The sequence below is a fragment of the Trichosurus vulpecula genome, chromosome 4 (genome assembly GCF_011100635.1).
Source record: "Trichosurus vulpecula isolate mTriVul1 chromosome 4, mTriVul1.pri, whole genome shotgun sequence".
NCBI classification, from domain to species: Eukaryota; Metazoa; Chordata; class Mammalia; order Diprotodontia; family Phalangeridae; genus Trichosurus; species Trichosurus vulpecula.
Window position 1 is genome coordinate 21,551,731 of NC_050576.1, and position 18,885 is coordinate 21,570,615.

The following is an 18,885-nucleotide window of genomic DNA, read 5'->3' on the forward strand; positions in this document are numbered from 1 at the left end:
AACATCTTCCTGCTCAGGGTCTGAAAAAGGCCTTTTACTGACACAACCTGTTTTAAGCCCACCAATGTTTAATGCATCAGAAAGTCAATGCATAAGCTTCCAAAGTAAATAAAATAAGAATATCCCTTCATTTGCTCCAGAGCCTTTTAATCCTTCCTCAGCACCCTGTCTGTGTCTGTAAGAGCCTTTTCATCCACTACCTCAAATATTGCCCCAGTGAAATGGAGCACCAGTGGACGGCACCCAGCATCCCCACACAGGGAGTAGAAGTCCAGGGGGCTGAAAATAGCCTCAGGGAGCTGTGGGTCAGGTTGGCCATAGAGCAGAGAGGATCCCTTGAAGGGTGCAGCCAAGGGCACATCTGCCCGTCTTACCTTAGACCCAAGCTGTGCAGCAGGACAGACTGAGGCTTGCTCAAGTGGCTTTTGGGCCCTTCCTTGGTGGGTGGACTTTGCTCGAACGATTATTTAAAGTACTGTCCTATTTTTGCCAATCTGACAGCTGTTTCCATAGAAACCGGAGAAGAGACAGGCGCTCTCAGCAGAGTTGTTAAACCTGTCTTTGAGGCTTCAGCTGTGAATGCCAGGCAGTGTTGGACAGGCTCATTCTGAAATGATCTTTTAAAAATTAAGGCTCTGAAATGTTCTCAAAGACCATAAAGATTCAATTGTTTAATGAGCTAAAATGATTAAGTTAACAAAGAATCTTACAAATTCATCAGCTTTGCTCGTTAGCCTGCTAGAATTCTTTTGATGTAAATTTATGAAAGCCTTTGATTTGGTTCTAAAGCCTTACATCTTTCTATCAGTACATATAATCTGGTATTTGGTTCTGTAGCAATAAATTTCTTCCTCAAATAAATGAAAGATTATAAATTAAGAGATACTGCTATTCACTGTCTGTAGGCATTGAAGGTATGTTCCTAGGCTGTTTCTGTACAGCCTGGTAACAACTGAGCAGGTAACGCTTATGCACCTACAGTATAAATGCAGGGCACCCTACTTAGTGCCACTGCTGCTTGGTTCCTGCCCTCCAGGAACTTGGGATAGCCAGAAAGATGACAGGGAGACTTGGAGCTGCTGGGAAATCGATGAGGGTGTTGTAGGGAAGGGCAGCAGCGGTGCTCCGAGTCATTTCCTTGTTCAGGAATCTCCCAGCACTCCTCTGTAGCTCCTAGTTTGGCTCTTCAAGCCCTTCGTGCTTTGGCTCCAGGCTCCCTTCCAAGCTTGTGGCATATGACTCCTTCATTTACCTCGCCCTTTTGTTTTGTTCCTGGTATCTCCCACCTCCATGCCTTTACTCAGGCAGTGCCTTCTTCCTCTTCATCTCTGCCTGCTAGGATTTCTAGCTTCCTTGAAAACTCAGCTGAAGGGTTATCCCCTATAGCAGAGGTTCTTTTTGCTGTGTCCTGAATCCCTTTGGCCACCTGGTGAAGCCTTTGGACCCCTTCACACAATCATTTTCTGAAAATTATTGAAAGACATGCTCAAATTCAGTTAGAAGTTAATGAAAATAAAGGTGTAATACTTTTCTGATCCGTGTTTTTGGAACCCTTTTTGGGTTAAAAATCCTGCCCTATAGGAAGGCTATCCTAATTCCTTAGCTGTTATTGCCCTTGCCTCAGAAAGTATTTTGATCACATTATGTATTTAATTTTTTATTTTCTTACTGTTTTCCCTCAATAGAATGTAAGCTTCTTGAGGACAGGGATTGTTCTGATTCTGTATTTACGTCCCCCAACGTAGTATAGTGCCAGGTACACAGTAGATGCTTAGTAATTGCTTATAGAACAAATAAATGAGTGTTCTGAAGAAAGTACTTCTGGCTGGAGAGCCAGAGAAAGTTCGACATTGAAACCGTTTGTCAGCCCTTCCCAATGACTCCTTCATGAGTTGAATGTTTATTTTCTCATATAATTATGTGGTTTTTAATGTTGTATTAGGAATTTACTGGATAAAGTGGTGGAGCTACTGTACTTCTTTCAGATTTAAGCCAGAAGGTGGCATGTTAAGATTTGATTAGCTTCTCAAGGGAAGGTGTCAGCTTGTAGGTGGGAGATTAGTTAAATTTTAAAATAACGTTGTGATGATTATTATAAACAAACACATCCTTTAAGAAAAGGAGACTTAGATAATAATAGCTAACATTTATCTGGTTTTAAGGCTTGTAGGCCCTTATATCAGCATGTTCTGTGCTACTATTATCCCCATTTTACCAGTGAAAAAACTGAGGCCAGAGAGCTTAAATGACTTGCCTAGGATCCCAAGGCTAGTGAGATTCTGAGTTAGGATTTGCACTCAGCTTTTGTGTTTCCAAATACAGCTTCGTCCGCTGAGCCTTCAGCTCCAGGTTCTGATAGGTCTGCTTTTTGGGAGGGATGGGTAGGGGGAGAACTTGAAAAAAATAGGAACTTGGACCCTTCTCTCCTCTTCCCCAATGATGGGGACATTCTTCTGTTTTTCTATAGCTCCTTTGACAAGTGGTTAAGCATCGTCTAGGGTTCTATTGTTCTTCATTGTTCTTGCTACTTTCCACAAAGATGTTGTTAGTCTTTTGTTTTGGAAGAGGACCATTGACATCATAGGTGCTGTCTTTAGCTATCAGCCTCACTTTCTCTTCCTGAATCATAGAAGTCTAGTGGCAGAACAAAAGCCAAGATGACATGGCCTGGGAGGCAGTGGATGACCTTGGCGTTTTCAATGTCTGACCAAGCTCTGAGTGTTCCACAGTACCTGCTTTTGCCACCTTTATGGCCACTGGAACAAATTGTTCCATTTGCCCGTTCTGCCAGGAAAAGTCTTCACAAACCTGGCATAGACATCCCCTAATTCACCGACAAATCTGAGGCCCATCGGTTACCTTCAGCCTGGTTTAGCTGACGGTTTGCTGGGCTGTGGCCATTGTACATGCTACAGCTTTTTGGAGCCACAGGTGAGAGTAGTGTGAAGGTGGACACCAAGGGTGGATAAGCAGCCTTGAAAAGCTCTCACAGCAGAGGTGCTAGTCCTCCCTGAATACTCCACCAAGATTATGGAATTAGGCAATGCCATGGTTTAAGGGACTTCTTACTTTAGACTGATAAGAAATTCATGGATCCATAGATAGAGCTTTTCTTCAGTTCTTATCATGTGCCTGGCATTGTGCTGGAAATACAGATTAAAAAAAAGTCTCTCCCCTAAAGGAGCTTACCTTCTAATGGGGAGACTACATCCAGAAAGGACCCAGAAGAGGGATGGAATAAGGTGAAGTCAGGAAAGTTCAGAGCAGAGCTGGGGGAATTGAGCCTGGATGGCCTAGGCTCTGCATGGAGTACTGTCCCCTGGTTGGGCCTCACCATCCAGAAGAGGGATGGGATAAAGTGAAGTCAGGAAAGTTTGGAGCAGAGCTGGGAGAATTGAGCCTGGATGGCTTAGGCTCTGCATGGAGTACTGTTCCCTGGTCAGGCCTCACCATCCAGAAGAGGGATGGGATAAGGTGAGGTCAGGAAAGTTTGGAGCAGAGCTGGGAGAATTGAGCCTGGGTGGCCTAGGCGCTGCATGGAGTACTGTCCCCTCGTTGGGCCTCACCATCTAGAACAGGGATGGGATAAGATGAGGTCAGGAAAGTTTGGAGCAGAGCTGGGAGAATTGAGCCTGGATGGCCTAGGCGCTGCATGGAGTACTGTCCCCTCGTTGGGCCTCACCATCTAGAACAGGGATGGGATAAGATGAGGTCAGGAAAGTTTGGAGCAGAGCTGGGAGAATTGAGCTTGGATGGCCTAGGCTTTGCATGGAGTACTGTTCCCTGGTCTGGCCTTACCATTCAGAAGAGGGGCCCGGGGCAGAGGCATCTTCAGAGGAGAAGGCTTTTTATGAGACTCAGAGTGGAGCTGGCAGAGTTTCTCCTCTGGCCGATTTTTCGCTTGTGTATTTTGCTATAGGAAAGTGTTGTACCACAGTTGTAAGTGGATGTCAGAACATAGTGTTGTTAACATTTAAGATTATTATAATTTGGGTGAATCCATTAACAAGACAAATAAAGGATTGCAAGTCTCGCTCGTGGTTTTTTTTTTTAAACAGTGTACCTGCCCAAGGACATAACCAACAATTAGCAATTTATTTTAAATTGCTTCCTATGTGCCAGACATTGGGCTAGTGCTGGGAGTTAAAAAGAATCCCTAATTGAGATGAACCTCTTGAGGAATAGGGGATGTTCCTTCTGTCTCATGGGAGAGATCTGTCCCTTTCTTCATTGGAACTTCAGATTTCTTATGACCTGGAGCTGGTGAAGAGCTCAGCACGGTGCTTGGAAGGCAGGAAGCACTCAACCAGTGCTTCCTCTAGCTCTCTAGTCAGTCTTGAGATCCTTGTTCTATCAAATCATCTTCATTCATGACAACTCATATACATATCGTGCTGTAAGAGTTTCTAGAACGTTTTCTTCCAAACACTCTTCAGAGGTCGGACTAATCATGGCATCCTAGACTTTGAATAGAAGGGTACTTCCTGCCATTTTAGAGGTGAAGATGCTGAGGCTCCCACAGGTCATCTGGGGCAGGATTCAGGCCTAGCTGCTTGACTTCAAAGACAGTCTTCTTTCCACTTACTGTGATGCTCCCAGATGGGCAATTCCTAGGATCCTCATTTTCAAATTAGGAAATTGAGTCTCAGAGAGGTGACATGACTTGTCTATAGCTGATCATATCTGGACCTGGGACTCAAAAACCTTATCTTCCTTCTTCAAGTCCAGCATTCCCTACCTTTCCTGTATGTGCAAAAAATTGTTTCTTATTACTTATCTCACCAAATTTTAATTAATTTTTTTCAGTGAGCAAAAATTGGTCTTCCTACTCCCACTTCCTTCCTTCTCCCCTCCTCCCCCCACACCAAACCAAACCCTTGTTACAAATATGCATAGTCAAGCAAAAACAATTTCTGCAGTGGCCTTTTCCAAAAGAGGTATCCCCCATTCTGCACTGAGTCCATTGTCACATTTCTGGCAGTACATGGGTCCTCTGGAATTTCTGTTGGTCCTTGGGATCAAGATGACATTTTTCTAGGAGCGCAGAACACAACTCATGCATACCTTGATTCAGAATGAGTCTTGTCCAGGTCCTCATAAAACTTTGGCAAAGGATCTATCCAAGGTCCTGGAACTTTCTGGCTTACCAGCAACAAGGCTGTGCCTTACTTTTCCCCTGTGACAGGCCTCCTCTTCAGACCATACATTTTCTAGATGAGACTTCATTGCCCAGCATGCAGCACTCTACCACCCTTTGAGTCACTCAAGATTTTAATTCTTAAGAAATGGTGACACTTTATGACTCACAGCCATAGAGCATCACTGGAAGTCTGTTGGCATGGGCTGGCTTTTCTTCCTTTGATCAGGAGTCCCTGGGGTGCTTTAAAGCATGGGGCAGTCTCTTCAGTGTGGTCCAGCTGCAGGGTTCCTTTGGCTCAGTTCTGAACCTGGCTTGTGGGCATTAGGACATCCTTCTAAAGTTGATGCATGGATGTATTTTTCCAGTAGACTTCCCAGCCCAGTCTGTGTCATTGTCTGGGCAGTCAGCATCCTGTATCTATTTTGACCAATCATTTATTAAAACTGTTGCCCAGGAGATCATAGATTTAGAGATGAAAGAGACCCTTGCGGTCAGCTGGTCTAAACCAGTCATTTTATAGCTGAAGAAACTGAGAGTGATTAATTGTGCCTTAAATTTTAATGGAAACACAATATAATTATATTGGTAACAATAAAAGATTAAAATTTGAGTGAATGTTTTTTCTAAAGTTGATTGTTATGAGGAAACACTTATAACTATATGTTAACTCCCCAGTTGGTCTTTGTCAAGTCCTCTGATCTGGAGGAGACCAGCAGTGCATGTGGGCTGGTCCTCACTTGCTCTGGTTCTCCCTGTGTGACAGTCTGTCCTTTTTGGTTTTACATTTCTTTTAGAAGAGTTTATTGATATCTTGTATTTTTATGTCACCTCCTTTTATGAATATGCTCCTCCCTCCCTTACTGAGTGAACCAGCCCTGGCAACAGAAGAAAAAAGTGCAAAAAAAAGCAGTTCAACCAAACTAACCTGTCAGCTGCCTCTGAGCGTGGCTGCAGCGCCCCACAATTGTGTTCAGAGAGTCTGGGAGTCAGAGAGCCTGTGATACTTAGCTGTGTGGCATTGGGCAGGTCAGGCCACCTCTCTGAGCCTTAGTTTCCCCAACTGTTGCAAGGAGAGGTTTAAAATGGAAATGACGTTGAACTTGTTTCTACTCATGACATTCCACGGTCCATCTTCTGCCTGTCTTTTTGTACTGCAGGCTGTCTCCCATCTTTGCTATGATTGAGGCAGCTTATTGATGCGGTAGATAGAACACTGGGTAGACAAACACTTCTTAGCAGTGTGACCCTGGCCAAGTCACTTAACCTCTATCTGTTTCAGTTTCCTTATCTATAACATAGGAATATTAACAGCAACTGCCTCACAGATTTGTTGTGAGGACTAATTGAGATAATATTTGTAAAGTGGTTTGCACAGTGCCTGGCACATAGTAAATTCTTATTTCCTTTTTTTAAAAAATATATTTTATTTTATTTAAATTATTTAATTTTAAAGAAAGATCTGCTTTCTTTCCCTCCCGTGTTCTCATCCCTCCTCTATCCCCCTACCCCATTCTGTTGAGAAAGCAAGAAACAAAACCTGGTAATACAAACATGTCTAATCAAGCACAACAGATTTCCACTTTGACCATGTCCAGATGTCTCAGGACTCTGGTGAGTGTGTCATCTCTCTGGCAGGAGGTGGGCAACAGACTTCATCCTGAGTCCTCAGGAATTGTGGTCATCAAAGTTCCCAAGTTGGGCTATTTTTTTCAAGAGTTTGTGGAAGAAGGGATTAGCAGTAACTCATGTAGTACTTTACAAAGGACTTCACTTGCCACAACATGGCAGGATATGGAGTAGAAGTACAGGATTATTATCTCCTTATTATAGATAGGAAGCTGAAGTTAAAGTTGAAGTGAGGATAAAGTAACATATTCAGCAAACACAGCTGGTAAGTACAGTAGGACTCAGAGCCTAGGCAGGAATCCATTTCTGATTCTCTGAATTAAGATCCAGTTCTCTTTCTCTCATATTGTTCTGCTCTTGTCTGAAGGGGGCAAAGGGGATGGCAGCTTAACTGGGTGTTGGAGACCACAGCTCATGCATGCTTGTAGGCAGAGAAGGAAGAAGCTGGTGATTAAATCGGTCAATAAACATTCATTATGTACTTTCTGTGGGCCAGGCTCTGGGGTTACAAAGGAAAAAATGAAGCAGTTCTGCCTTCAAGAGCTTGCATTCTGTTGAGAGGGATAGAGTGTGTGTGTGCGTGTGCGTGTAGGTGTACCTACATAATAAATATGCAGTCATGTGAGGGAGTGTGCTAGTAGCTGGAGGGTTGTCGGCAGAGTCTTAAAGGAGACAAATGTGAGGAGGGAATGCATCCCAGGCAAGGGGTATAGACAGAGCAAAGGCTCAGAGAGAGGTTAGGGCTGGACAGAGAAATCTGAGAATTATCTGCGCAGATAGATGACAGTCAAAACCATGGGGGGTGATGAAATCAAACATAGTAGATTCAGGACAGAGCCTTGGTGGTCAGCAAGGTTAAATGCAGAGAGAGATCAAGAAGAAAGGGTTTGCCGTTTGAGAGATCATTAATACATATGGAGAAAGCAGTTTTTATTGAAGTCAGACTGCAAAGGGTGGGGACATTTTCTCCAGGAAAGTAAGTGGAGGAAACAATTGTAAACAGCTTCTTCTAGGATCATAGATCTGGAGCCTGAAGGGACTTTAGTCTCATCTCATTTTACTAATGAGGAAACTGAGGCTGAGAGTGTTTAAATGATTTGTCCAGGGTCATATAGCTGGCAGATGTTTGAAGCAATCTGCGACCTCGGGTCTTCCTGACTGGAAGCTCAGTGCCCTGTTTTGTGGATCATTAAGCTAGCCATGCAGAGGAGGAGGGAGCGTATGGCAGATAGAGACACAAATAGGGAGGAGGGAGGGCTTACTGAGGAGGGGGAGCCAAGGGAGAAAGGGGCACTGGGGCTGTTTGTTGGGAAGGGATGAAATCCAGGGCCTCCTTGTCATCAGATGCTGGAGCAAAGGAGGAGAGAAAGGGAAGGATATCAAGGGAGGCTGAGAGAGAGAAGAGAAGTTCTCTGAAAATGACCTCGATTTTCTCAGTATGAGATGAGGGGTGGACTAAATAAAGAGAAATAAATGGGTGCGTTAATAAATAGCATCAGGTATTACAGAAGGTAGGAGGCTTATGGGGAAGGAAAGAAGGGGCCTGGCCCTTAGAGGGCTCCTCAGGTAGGAAGGATGAGAGTATGGAGGGAAACAAATTCAGGTGTTGAGATGGGGAAAAATGAGGGAGCTGCCTTCTGATAACCTGGAATTCCATGAAAAGAATCCTACCTCTACGAGCTTTACAAAATGCTCCACAATCTAACTTGGACTCGGTCAAGGCCTCAGTCTTTTATGGGATACCCTATGGCTTTTCTGTTGTTTGGAAAGATTATTGAAAGCCACTCTGCCATGTGGGAATCAATACTCACTCAGTTGGTTTAATAGTTTTTGTAGCAAATTGATGCTTAATGTTAGTTCTTAACCTTTGTGGTTTGGTGAAGCTGCGCTAAGCAGGAACCCTCCAGATTGCTCTACATGGGCAAATTTGGGTCTCTTCTAATACAGCAAAGATTCAGGAACCTTAGAACCCTGGCCTTTCCCATTAATCCTGCTTAACACCTCTGTGGTGGAAAGTGGGGATGAACTCTGAGTTCAAAGACCATACCTGCTTTTGCCCCCTTTGACATGACTCATTGGTGGTCTCCATGTGTCTTTCAGCCAGAACAACTCACAGAGGAGCCTGCTCAGGTGTAGACGGGTGGTGACCTGCATCTGTGGAGAGGCCTCAGAGAGATGCACATCTTGAAGCATTGAAGGTATCTATGTAATCGCGTGGGAAAATGGACAGCTCCTTTTCCCGTTCCTCTGGCCCTCCTTGTCACTCATTTCTGAGCTCCTTTAGCAGGACTTACATGACATTTTGTAGTTTTTGCTAATTGTTTCAGGTACTTTGGATCTTGGTTCAAATGGATTTTTATGCTCGACTCTGTGAGGGCCAGGACTGTGTCTTAAGCTTCTTTTAACTCTTAGCTCAGCTCCTTGGAGGCTCTCGGGAAATACAGCTCTGTGACACCTGGGTTAAGAATGTATGGACTGATCACTTTTGCTTATTTTAGTTTTTTTTCTGTTACTGTTATTATGGATTTGCTAACCATTAACAAATATGAATTTTCCTTAGAAAAGAACAGAAAAAGATCTCTATTATGTATAGCTTTTTAGAAAAAGTATGTTAAATTTAAATGGTATTTCTAGCACTGTCCTCTGTATGTGTTTCCTTCTGAACTTTTTCCTGTTCTTTTCTGTGTATTTTCCTTTTTTTTCTATCTTTATAACATTTATTTCAGTAAACATTTATCAAGTGCCTACTGTGTGCAGAATATTGTGGTTAAAAAAAAGCCCTTGCCCACAACTTGCAGTTAAAGGTATACACAAATAAGCAAATACAAGGTAATTGGAGGAATTTATGTTTGCTAGCTTAAATCTTCTTGAAGTAGTATGTTAGATCGTCTTCTTAATTTTTTTCATTTGTTCTTTAGAATTAAAAAAATTATTTTTCCAATTACATGTAAAAACAATTTTTAAAATTTCATCTTTAAAAATTTTAGATTCAAATTCTGTCCCTTCCCCTCTCATTGAGAGGGCAAGCAATCTGATTTAGGTTATGCATGTGCACTCAGGCCAAACATGTCATGTTGTGAAAGAAAACTTTTTTACTGTGTATTTTCTAAATGTTTTATTGATGCCCTTCTCTAGTTTTTTTTATATCACTGTCGCCCTCCTCCCACTTCCCCAGCTCCCCAAGCATAGAAGCCTAAAGTCCTGTTTTGTAACAAATTAGTATAATCTAACAAAACCAAATCCACACACGGGCTGTGTCTGAGAACATATGTCTCATTTGGCACCTTTATTCCATCACCTCTCTATCAGAAGCGAGTAGTTTGCTTCATTGTCTGATTCTCTTTAATTGATCATTGCATTGATCAGTCTCTGATTGTTTTCCTTTACAAAATTCTTATGAATTCTTCTCCTGGTTCTGCCCAGTTGACCTGGCATCAGGCCCTGTGTGTTCTCCCAGATTTCTCTGAGTCTGTCCTTGTCATTTTTGATGGTTGAAATATGGTTTTTAATTCTACTAATTTGTAATTGGTAGAATCAGTCATTCCTTTAGAGATTGGGCCAGAATTTATACTTGCTCAGTGATTAACCAAGCACTTGTGATGCCTCTGGGGGCAAATTACTGCTCTCGGCAGCCAAGGAGACAGGCCTCCCTAAGGGAGCTCCCCCCCCTAACTAGGAAGACCACAGGTGTGAATAGAAGGGTATGTGCCAAATAAGTAATGTAGGGAAGAAATGCAAAGCCACTAAATGCAAGGTAGTTTGGGGGATCATGAAAGGCATCTCACTGGAGGAGAAGGAAAGAGAAGTGCATCATTCTGGGGCACAGGAGGTACAGAAGCTTAGCGATGGATGGGAATGGAGTGTTGTGTGGGAGGAGCAGAGAGAAGGCCAGTCTGGGTGGATTGGGGGAAAACGATGTCCAGGGAGGCTGGAAAGGCAAGGTGGGGCCAGGTTGTTGAGAACTTTCCTATTGAAACTGAAGGGGTTAGGTTTTCTTCAAGAGGTAATATCAAGCTTAATGCATGGCAGTGACTGGTCAGACCTGCATCTAGGATGGATTGGCTAGGTGGAAATGTGGGGAGAGAGACATGAGCCCAGGGGGCCAGCCAGGAGGGGCTGGGAGAGGTGGTGATGTGGGTGACTAAGTGGCTTAGTGAGCAGAGGAGGGCTCAGATGCCAGATGGGTTATGGAGGTAAAAGCAGCCAGATTGGACAGTGATACTTGGGCTGAGCAGAGGGAGGAGCTGAGAGGAACATGGAACAAAGCCTCTCTTTACTGTGTGCATGAAGACCAAAGGAGAAATGCGAAATATATCAAAGGGACTAATAGTTCAGGTGCTTTTATCCTTCTAGTTGCAGATAATTGTCAGTAGTGAGCCTTACCTACCCATGGAAACAGGGATGGAGCTGTACCTGTGATTGGAGGGCTATCATTGGGAGCTCCCAGAGAGGAAAGGCCTTCTGTCAGTGCAGGTCAATGTCTTGTGTGTAGCCAACACTTACTGCTTCCAGTTGCTGTAGCGTTACTCACCACTTTTTGCAGATTTCTAGATTTGCAATGATTTTTGATACTGGTCAGTGTTTTCTTTGATTTTATGAGCTCTCCAACCCTAGCTCCTCACCTAGGCCTTTGTATCAAGGCCAGCATCCACCTCCTGCTTCATTTTTGGGTAGGTAGGTGGGTTGGTTGGTCCTATGCTGATGCTCTGGAGTTTTCAGGACCCTCTTTAGTATCTCTGGACAGAAATATCAGGGATCTCTGAGCCCCTGTGCCTGGTTTGTCCTATTGGGAGCTCTTTGGGACTCTTGCTTGCAGCTGGACTGGGGCTGGTTACTTTGGCCACTCTTCAGCCCCCACCCCACCCACAAGCCCCACAGTTTGGGGCTTTCTCAGGGAACTTCTAGACTGAAGCTTGCAGGCTCCATCAGGGTGTGCTGGGTGGTAGTGCTGGTTTCCTTGGCTGGGCTCCCTTTCTCTGGTGCTCTAGCCCTTGGAGACTGACTTCTGTAGCCCTAGGGAGAAGCTGCACCTGTGGTAGTTTCTCATTGTACTTTTTGATCACGATTTGGTCCGGTTTTGCTGAAGGGAGGCTGGTAGGAGCTGGGTGGTCTGCAATCCAGACAGTCATCTTGGCAGACTATAGTGGTTGTTCTGAAAGGATCTGGGATCATTTTTAGTGGCCTGCAAGCTGTATAGGAGTGAGCAGTGGGTCTGCATTGAAGAGGGACTTAGACTGTAGGACTAGGAAGGCGGTGGTCCTGTTGTGCTCTGCTGTCCTCACACCTGCTCTGGAGTATTGTCCTCTGTTCTGTGTACCGTGGCTTACCGACGTTGATAAGCCTTGGAATGCCCATGGGAGGGCCACCCAGAGGGGAAGATCTGGAGTCCGGGGCATGGGAGGATTGGTTGAAGGAACCAGTCTGGTTTAACTAGAGAAGAGGAGACTCAAGGGAGACCTGTCTGCTCTCTACAGGCATTTGTAGGATTATTAAACTTGAATGATGCAGCCTTTACCAAGTGCTTATTGTCTGGGGGTGGGGGGAGGGGGAGAGTTCTTGGAGAGAAAGCCATAAATAGAGGCAAGCTCTGGAGGAGTTCACATTCTAGTGGAGTATAAGGGAAGATGTGGGAATGTGCACTTGCTGGCCTGGTTTGGAAATGGCCAGGAAGTGACCTGGAGGTTTGATTCCAGGCCGGATCAGGCCCAGACTCACTTGTTGGAGCTCCTGAGGCTGAGTCCGGGGTCCAGTGGGAGGGGAATGAGGAGGATGACTGGCTGCCTGGGAAGCAGGTGATTTAAATGATTTAAATTTCAGTTGGCCCCAGGGGACCAAAGGGAGAGTTCTGGGTGGATGCTGCTTGGAGGCACACTCAGGCTAGATGTCCAGAGACACCTGCTTACAATTAGCCATATTCAGAAGTGGAATGGGTTCCCTCTCCTTGGAGATCTCCAAGCACAGGTTGGATGCCAGCTTGTTGGGTGCATTATAGCAGGAATTCCTTGGGTCTCTGGCTTGGCCTGCATGGCTGCTGAGGTCCCTGCCAACTCTCAAGTCTGTCATTTTGTGATAAAGGGTTTCCTTGTCTGTGGCCTCCATGCATTCTCTAGGGGGAGGGGTGGGGGGAGACATCCTGGGAACCTTCTTAGGTTTCCCTTGATGTGACCAAGATAGTAATCATCTACGTATCCAAGCTACTTATTACATGGGCCATTTTTTTTCCTGTATAACAACAGGCTCCATTTTCTTTTTCCCGAATTTCCCCCTCTCTCCCCTTTATCCTGTGACTCAGATTCTCTATTCAAGTTCTTAAGTGTTCTGTGTCCCGAGTAGTTTGGGAGATAGTCTACCCTGTTATCATTTGTGTCCACACTGTGGGGAAGCCCTTTGGGCATTTCAACCGGATATGTGCTAAGCGAGCAATAACCCAACGTACCTGTTACATAAATAAAATTCTCAGTTTGCTAAGTTGCAGGTATTTTCCAGATATATTTATGGTTTCCTTTCTATGTTCTAGGATAATCAAGCAAAAGAAAAAATGAACACCATCTGTGGCCTACAGTCTGCTAGTAGAAACTGTGTTTTCTTTCGGTTAACTCCACTGACTAACTGGAACAGCTCTCCCAGACCATATTGGTCTCTGACTTCAAAGAGTCTTCATCAGGTACTAGTGAACCATGTCAGGGACAGATGCCAAGGACAAAGCCTGAGGAGGAGCCTTGGGCTCAATCGTTTACCAGGGGGAAGTTCTCCCTTCTCTAGGACCTGTAAGGACAGCCAGGGACAGCATTTAAGTGGCCAAAGCAGAGAAACTTGGAAGAGGATGAGCCACTGCTCTGAGTGGCCCCACTTCTCTTCAAGGCAGGGATTGATGGAGGGAGGTGCTGTCCTCTCTCTCTCACGATTCATCTCCAGGAAGGGGTTTCCTGTGAAAGGGATGAAAGATGTCAGCAGTTTCCACACGTCATCAAGGCTTCGCGCTGCGCCTGTTCCTCTTCTCTGGGTCATTCTTAAGCCTGTACAGAAACTTCTCGCCATCATCGTTGGCAGGTGAAATGCTCTGTTTTTTACTTTTGTGCTTTAGAGTGTGGAGAAGGTTGGCTCTTTTAAAGAAAAATACCTCAAGCCGACTGCACTTAGCATAAATTTAAGTTCTTGTTGATCCTGCTTCATTTTATACATTTCTTTGTTTATGAGAGTGCTTAGAGTCGGAGAATATTTGCTTTTAAAGGAATCTTAGAATGTAGGCCTAAACGGAATTCATTATCTTCCCCCAACTCCCTTCTCTTCCTAACTTCCCTACTATTTTTTAAAATTCATTTTTATTGTATTTTCAGTCTTGAATTCTCTCCCTCCCATTTTTCCCTCCCCCACACATTGAGAAAGCAAGAAAAACAAAACCTATCATAAATATGTACTCAAGCAAAACAAATTCCCATGGTAACTAAAGCAAAAATATGTGCCTTAATCTGTTTTCTGAATCTGTGACCTCTCTGTGTGGAGGGTGGATGACAGTTTTTATCATGAGTCCTCTGTTTCCCTGTTGCTGTAGAGGGCACCTGTGTCCTCGAAGCCCCTCAGGCCCACATTGGAGGGCTATCCTGGATTCTTCCCTCTCCTATCCTCCCCTATCCAAACTAAGATAAAATCCTGTTGCTTCTGCCTTTGTAACATCTTTTATGTACGGCCTCCTCATGCCTCTGCAGGCCCCCGCCTCACCCTGGACTATTGCAATCACTCCTGGGGGGCCTGCCTGCCTCATCTCTCCCTGCTCCAGTCCATCCTCCATGCAACCACTACAGTGATTTTCCTAAAGCATAGGTTTGCTCATGTCACCCCCCCCCCCCCCGCCAAACTTTTGTGCCTCCCCATCCCCTCCAGTGTTGAGTACAGAATCTCTGTCTGACATTCAAAACCTTTCATCGTCCACCTTTCCAGTCATCTTCCATCTTACTACCTTCATGCTCGTCCCAGGGACACTGTCTTTCCTGCTGATCCTCACAGCTGATCCTCCATCTCCTGACCCGGGGCCTTCTCACTGGCTGTCCCCAGGCTTGAAATTGCCTCCCTCCTCTCCTCCACCTCCGCCTCCAGCTGCCCTGGGCTTCCTTTGAGTCCCAGCTAAAATCTCACCTTCTTTGAAGAAGTCTGTCCTGATCCCCTTTAATCTTAGAGCCTTCTCTTGGAGATTGCCCCTCTTTATCTTGTTTGTACATAGTTGTTTGTTGTCTCCCCTGTTAGATAGACTATGAGCTTCCAGGGGGCAGGAACTGTTTTTGCCTTTTCTTTTTCTCCCCAGAGTGTCTGGCAATTAGTAGGTCCTTAATACATGCAAATTGACTTGCTTGTTGAGATGAGCTTAAAGAATCACAGAATTTCAGAATAGGAGGGACCCCAGAGATGAAGGTTCCTTTCAACTCTGAAGTTCTATAACTCTTGGAAGTAGTCCAACCCAGGCTGGAGAAAGGCTCCTCAGCACTGGAAGGGCAGGTTGAAGACCCCCCACCCCCCAAGAGTCGGGAGCTGCCGCTCTCCTCAGGCAGCCTCTTCTCCTTTGGGACAGCTTGGATTGATTGACATCCAGCCTAGGTCTACTTCCTTACACCTCCCAGCCTGCTCCTGGGCTGACCCCAAGCAACAGAACAGAATCCGTCCAATCACTTTTCCACATGATGGCCCTTTAGGTACTTGAAGATGTGTCTCCTTCGGCCAGGTCTCGTGGCATCACCCCCTCTGCCTGCTCTCCCCGAGATCTCGTTGGCTTATCACTGCCCTTCTGGACCTCAGCCCAGTCCCCCAGGACCCCATTGCCTCCTTATCCTCTTGGGGGTGCTGAGAGGGCTTGTTTGGCCTCCATATCTCCTGACTCCTTGAGATCGCAGTCTCCTAAAGACACCAGATCTTTTTAGATCTTAACCGTCATCCAGTGTGTTGATTTTCTTTCCCAACTTTGGGTCGTCTGCAGATTTGATAGACCTGCTATTTCTTCCTTTTTCCAAATCATTGGTAACTCTGTTCAGTAATGCAGGGCCAAGCACAGATCCCTGGGGCTCTCTTCACAATAACACTTTGAGACAAACTTCTCATTTTATCTTCACAACTAGCCTGGGTGACAGGTGCGGTTGTTACCTCCCTTTTACAGATGAAGAAACTAAGGCAGGTTTAAACTTGGACCTTCCTGAATGCAAGTCACAGCCTCTCTCCATGGCACCACACATTGCCTTCTATCAGTGCTGAGCCATCAGTGGCCAGCTCTGACTCCCTGCCTGGGTGGTCATCTCTCCCACATCCTTCCAGTTCCTTCCACAGTGACTGCCTGAGGCCTTTCGTGAAATGCTTGGCAAAAATCCAGGGGTACTCAGTGGGTGGCATTTCCTGCCTTTTTTCTTTTAGCCAGCTTGGCAACTGTGTCAGGATAAGAAGCACGGTTAGTCTGGCATGGCTACATACACATGAATACAATACAGGTGTGTGCGTGCACACATGTATGAACATGCACATGCATGTATGAAGACGCGTGCATGGATAGATGACCTGGACCTGTGATTGCCATTCCCCATGCCCATGCACTTCCGTCCTTTACACTGCTAGCCTTTTGTGGCCATTGCTTCTCTTTCTAGATGTCATCTAGTTAGATTCAGCCCAGGGCTGGAGCCTGTAAGGATCTTCTTGGATCTTAGCTGTCACCTAGCGTAGTGGTTTTCTAGGCATCTCTTCTGTACTGGATTCTAGAATTGTTTCATGAATCAAAGACAAGCCCCCTAATGCTGGCCTTCAAATTTTACAGTTGTGTCTTTTTGGATGTTCAGGATCTCATTTGCCCCCTTCCAGGCCTGGGGCCCTCCCGCTCAGTGAGATTTGTCTGAAGTCACAGGCAGTGGTTCAGCAGGCTCATTGGCTAGCTCTAGAACCTCTGAGTGTAGGCTGTGTGGATGAGAAGGATCTGAGGAAGCTGGAGGGAGCCCAGCGCAGGTGTGGGGGGCCATGGAAGAAGCCAGGCTCCTGAGCCCTGCCTGCCACTTCCCACAGTCCCTCTTGGATGTCTAATCTTTTTTTCTATTTTTGAGGTGGGAAGGCAAGGCTTTTGGGGTTAAGTGACTTGCCCAAGGTCACACAGCTAGTGAGTGTCCAGTGTCTGAGGCCACATTTGAACTGACTCCAGGGCCAGTGCTCTATTCACTGTGCCACCTAGCTGCCCCCTGGATGTCTATTCTTGGCCATGAATTTGTCCTGAAACATGAGACAGAAATTTATAGCATAAAGATGTTGGGTCTCCGCTCACGTCTCCAGAATGAGCGCTTTGGTTTTAAGGCTTGCTTTTAGAACTTGCAGACAAAAATTACAAGAAATATCAGTTTGTTGCTTCTCAGTCACATACTCCTGTGAGATGAGTGCCTTCAAGGCAGCTGGTGGTGCAGTGGAGAGAGCGCCAACCTGCAGTTAGGAAGACCTGAGTTCAAATCCATCCTCAGACCCTTTCTAGCTGTGTGACCCTGGGCAGGTCACTTAATCTCTGTCTGCCTCAGTTTCCTCAGTTGTAAAATGGAGATAAAAATAGCTCCTACCTCCCAGGGTGGTTGTGAGGATCAGGTGAGATAATCATTGTAAAGCACTGAGCACATTTCCTGGCATGTAGTAAGTAGGTGCTTAATAAATGCTTGTTTGCTTTTCTCCCTTGCAAACATTTCTGTTTAGTATGTGCAAGCTGGAAAAAATGACTCATAAAAGTAGAAGGAATCTTAATAGCTTATCTCATATAACCTACTTCAGTCCAAGTTCCCTTAAAAATTTTTTAATATTGATTTTAATGAACACCAAAAAATGCCACATTTTCATATGCAAAATAGAAGAGAAAGCTGTGTGAAGCCATGAATCTCTATTATGTATGCTTGCTTTAAAAAAATATATGTGTATGTGTATATATAATATATATACACATACACATATAATAAATTCAGCATTTCGTTTTCCAAATTCTCATGCTCGTCTGCGTTTTTCTCTGAACTAACTTCTGTCCCCATCATTACATTTCTAAAGATGCTCCAATAATATCATTTCTTATCTCCTTCTCTTTCCCCTGGCCATTCTGTCTCGAGTTGCCAGTCCTTCCCCTCAATAAGGAAAGAAAAAGCACGATCCCTGTAACAAGCAGGCAGAACAAACGCACACATTTGCTATGTCCATATGTGTGTGGCACGCTGTGTCTTGGGTCTGTCCCTCTCTGTCAGGGCAGCCTGCCGTTACTGGTTCTCAGCTGTGCCACCTCTCGGTGATCTCGGCCTACAAAGTGCTGCCGTCTTTCCTACGTAGTTTTCTTCCCACAGTCATTGTTACTCAAGGTCTCTCTTGAGCCCCTGCAGATGAATGGTTTCTGTACAGTTTTAAGAAATATGGGATGTTTTCTAGTGACTTTTCTAATGATTAATCATCCTTATAATTAAAAAGTTCTTTACATCAGCCTATATACTTTCTTTCTCTAATTTAGCCACTTTTCTCTTTGACCCTGGCAGATTGAAAACAACTAACCAGGGTCCACATAAAACCTTTTATTTTTTGGACTGCTCTTAATTAGCTGTTAGCCTTTGCTTTCTAAGCTCTCCTCCCCTTGCCCTCCCCAACTCTTCTAACCCAGCTTTAAGAGTACTAGTGGAAGTGTAAGAGTTTATATCTAGACATGTCCAGAGGCAGTTTGGGCCTTGAGGCTGTTGGTTCGTTGTCAATCAGTGAACAGTTATTAAGTTCCTACTAAGGCCAGGCCCTGTTCTAAATTGCTGAGAATACAAAGAAAGGAAAAAGAATAGTTCTCGTGAGTGTATGTTCTAATGGAGGCAACATAAAATGACTAGGTATGTACCAGATCTATACAGAGTAGAGGAAGGATAATTTGAAAGGAGAAGCTTTAGAAGTGGTGGGGCGTGAGAAAGGCTTCCTCTAGAAAGATGGGCTTTGAAGGAAACCAGGGAAATAGAGGCAGAGGTGAGGGCACAGGGGCATTCCAGATATGGGGGATGTGAGTGGCTTGTGGGAGGGTATGGAGGGGAATATAGGAAATATGGGAAACAGACAGGTTAAAGAGGCCCCTATATGGTATTGTAGATGGAGCCCTGGATCTGGAGTCA

At 44.9% G+C, this 18,885-nt stretch overlaps 1 protein-coding gene across 3 annotated transcripts in view; it reads left to right on the top strand.

The window, feature by feature from the left end:
• Positions 1-18,885, top strand: part of OMA1 (OMA1 zinc metallopeptidase) — a 74,625-nt gene that overhangs the window by 2,594 nt on the left and 53,146 nt on the right. For 2 of the 3 annotated variants that reach the window (XM_036753304.1, XM_036753305.1), the window contains exons 2-3: positions 8,867-8,964; positions 13,284-13,816. In XM_036753304.1, coding sequence (XP_036609199.1) covers positions 13,305-13,816 — 512 coding nt within the window. In that variant the 5' untranslated portion in view covers positions 8,867-8,964; positions 13,284-13,304. The remainder of the gene's footprint in view (positions 1-8,866; positions 8,965-13,283; positions 13,817-18,885) is intronic. The other variant, XM_036753306.1, reaches the window with a different exon arrangement.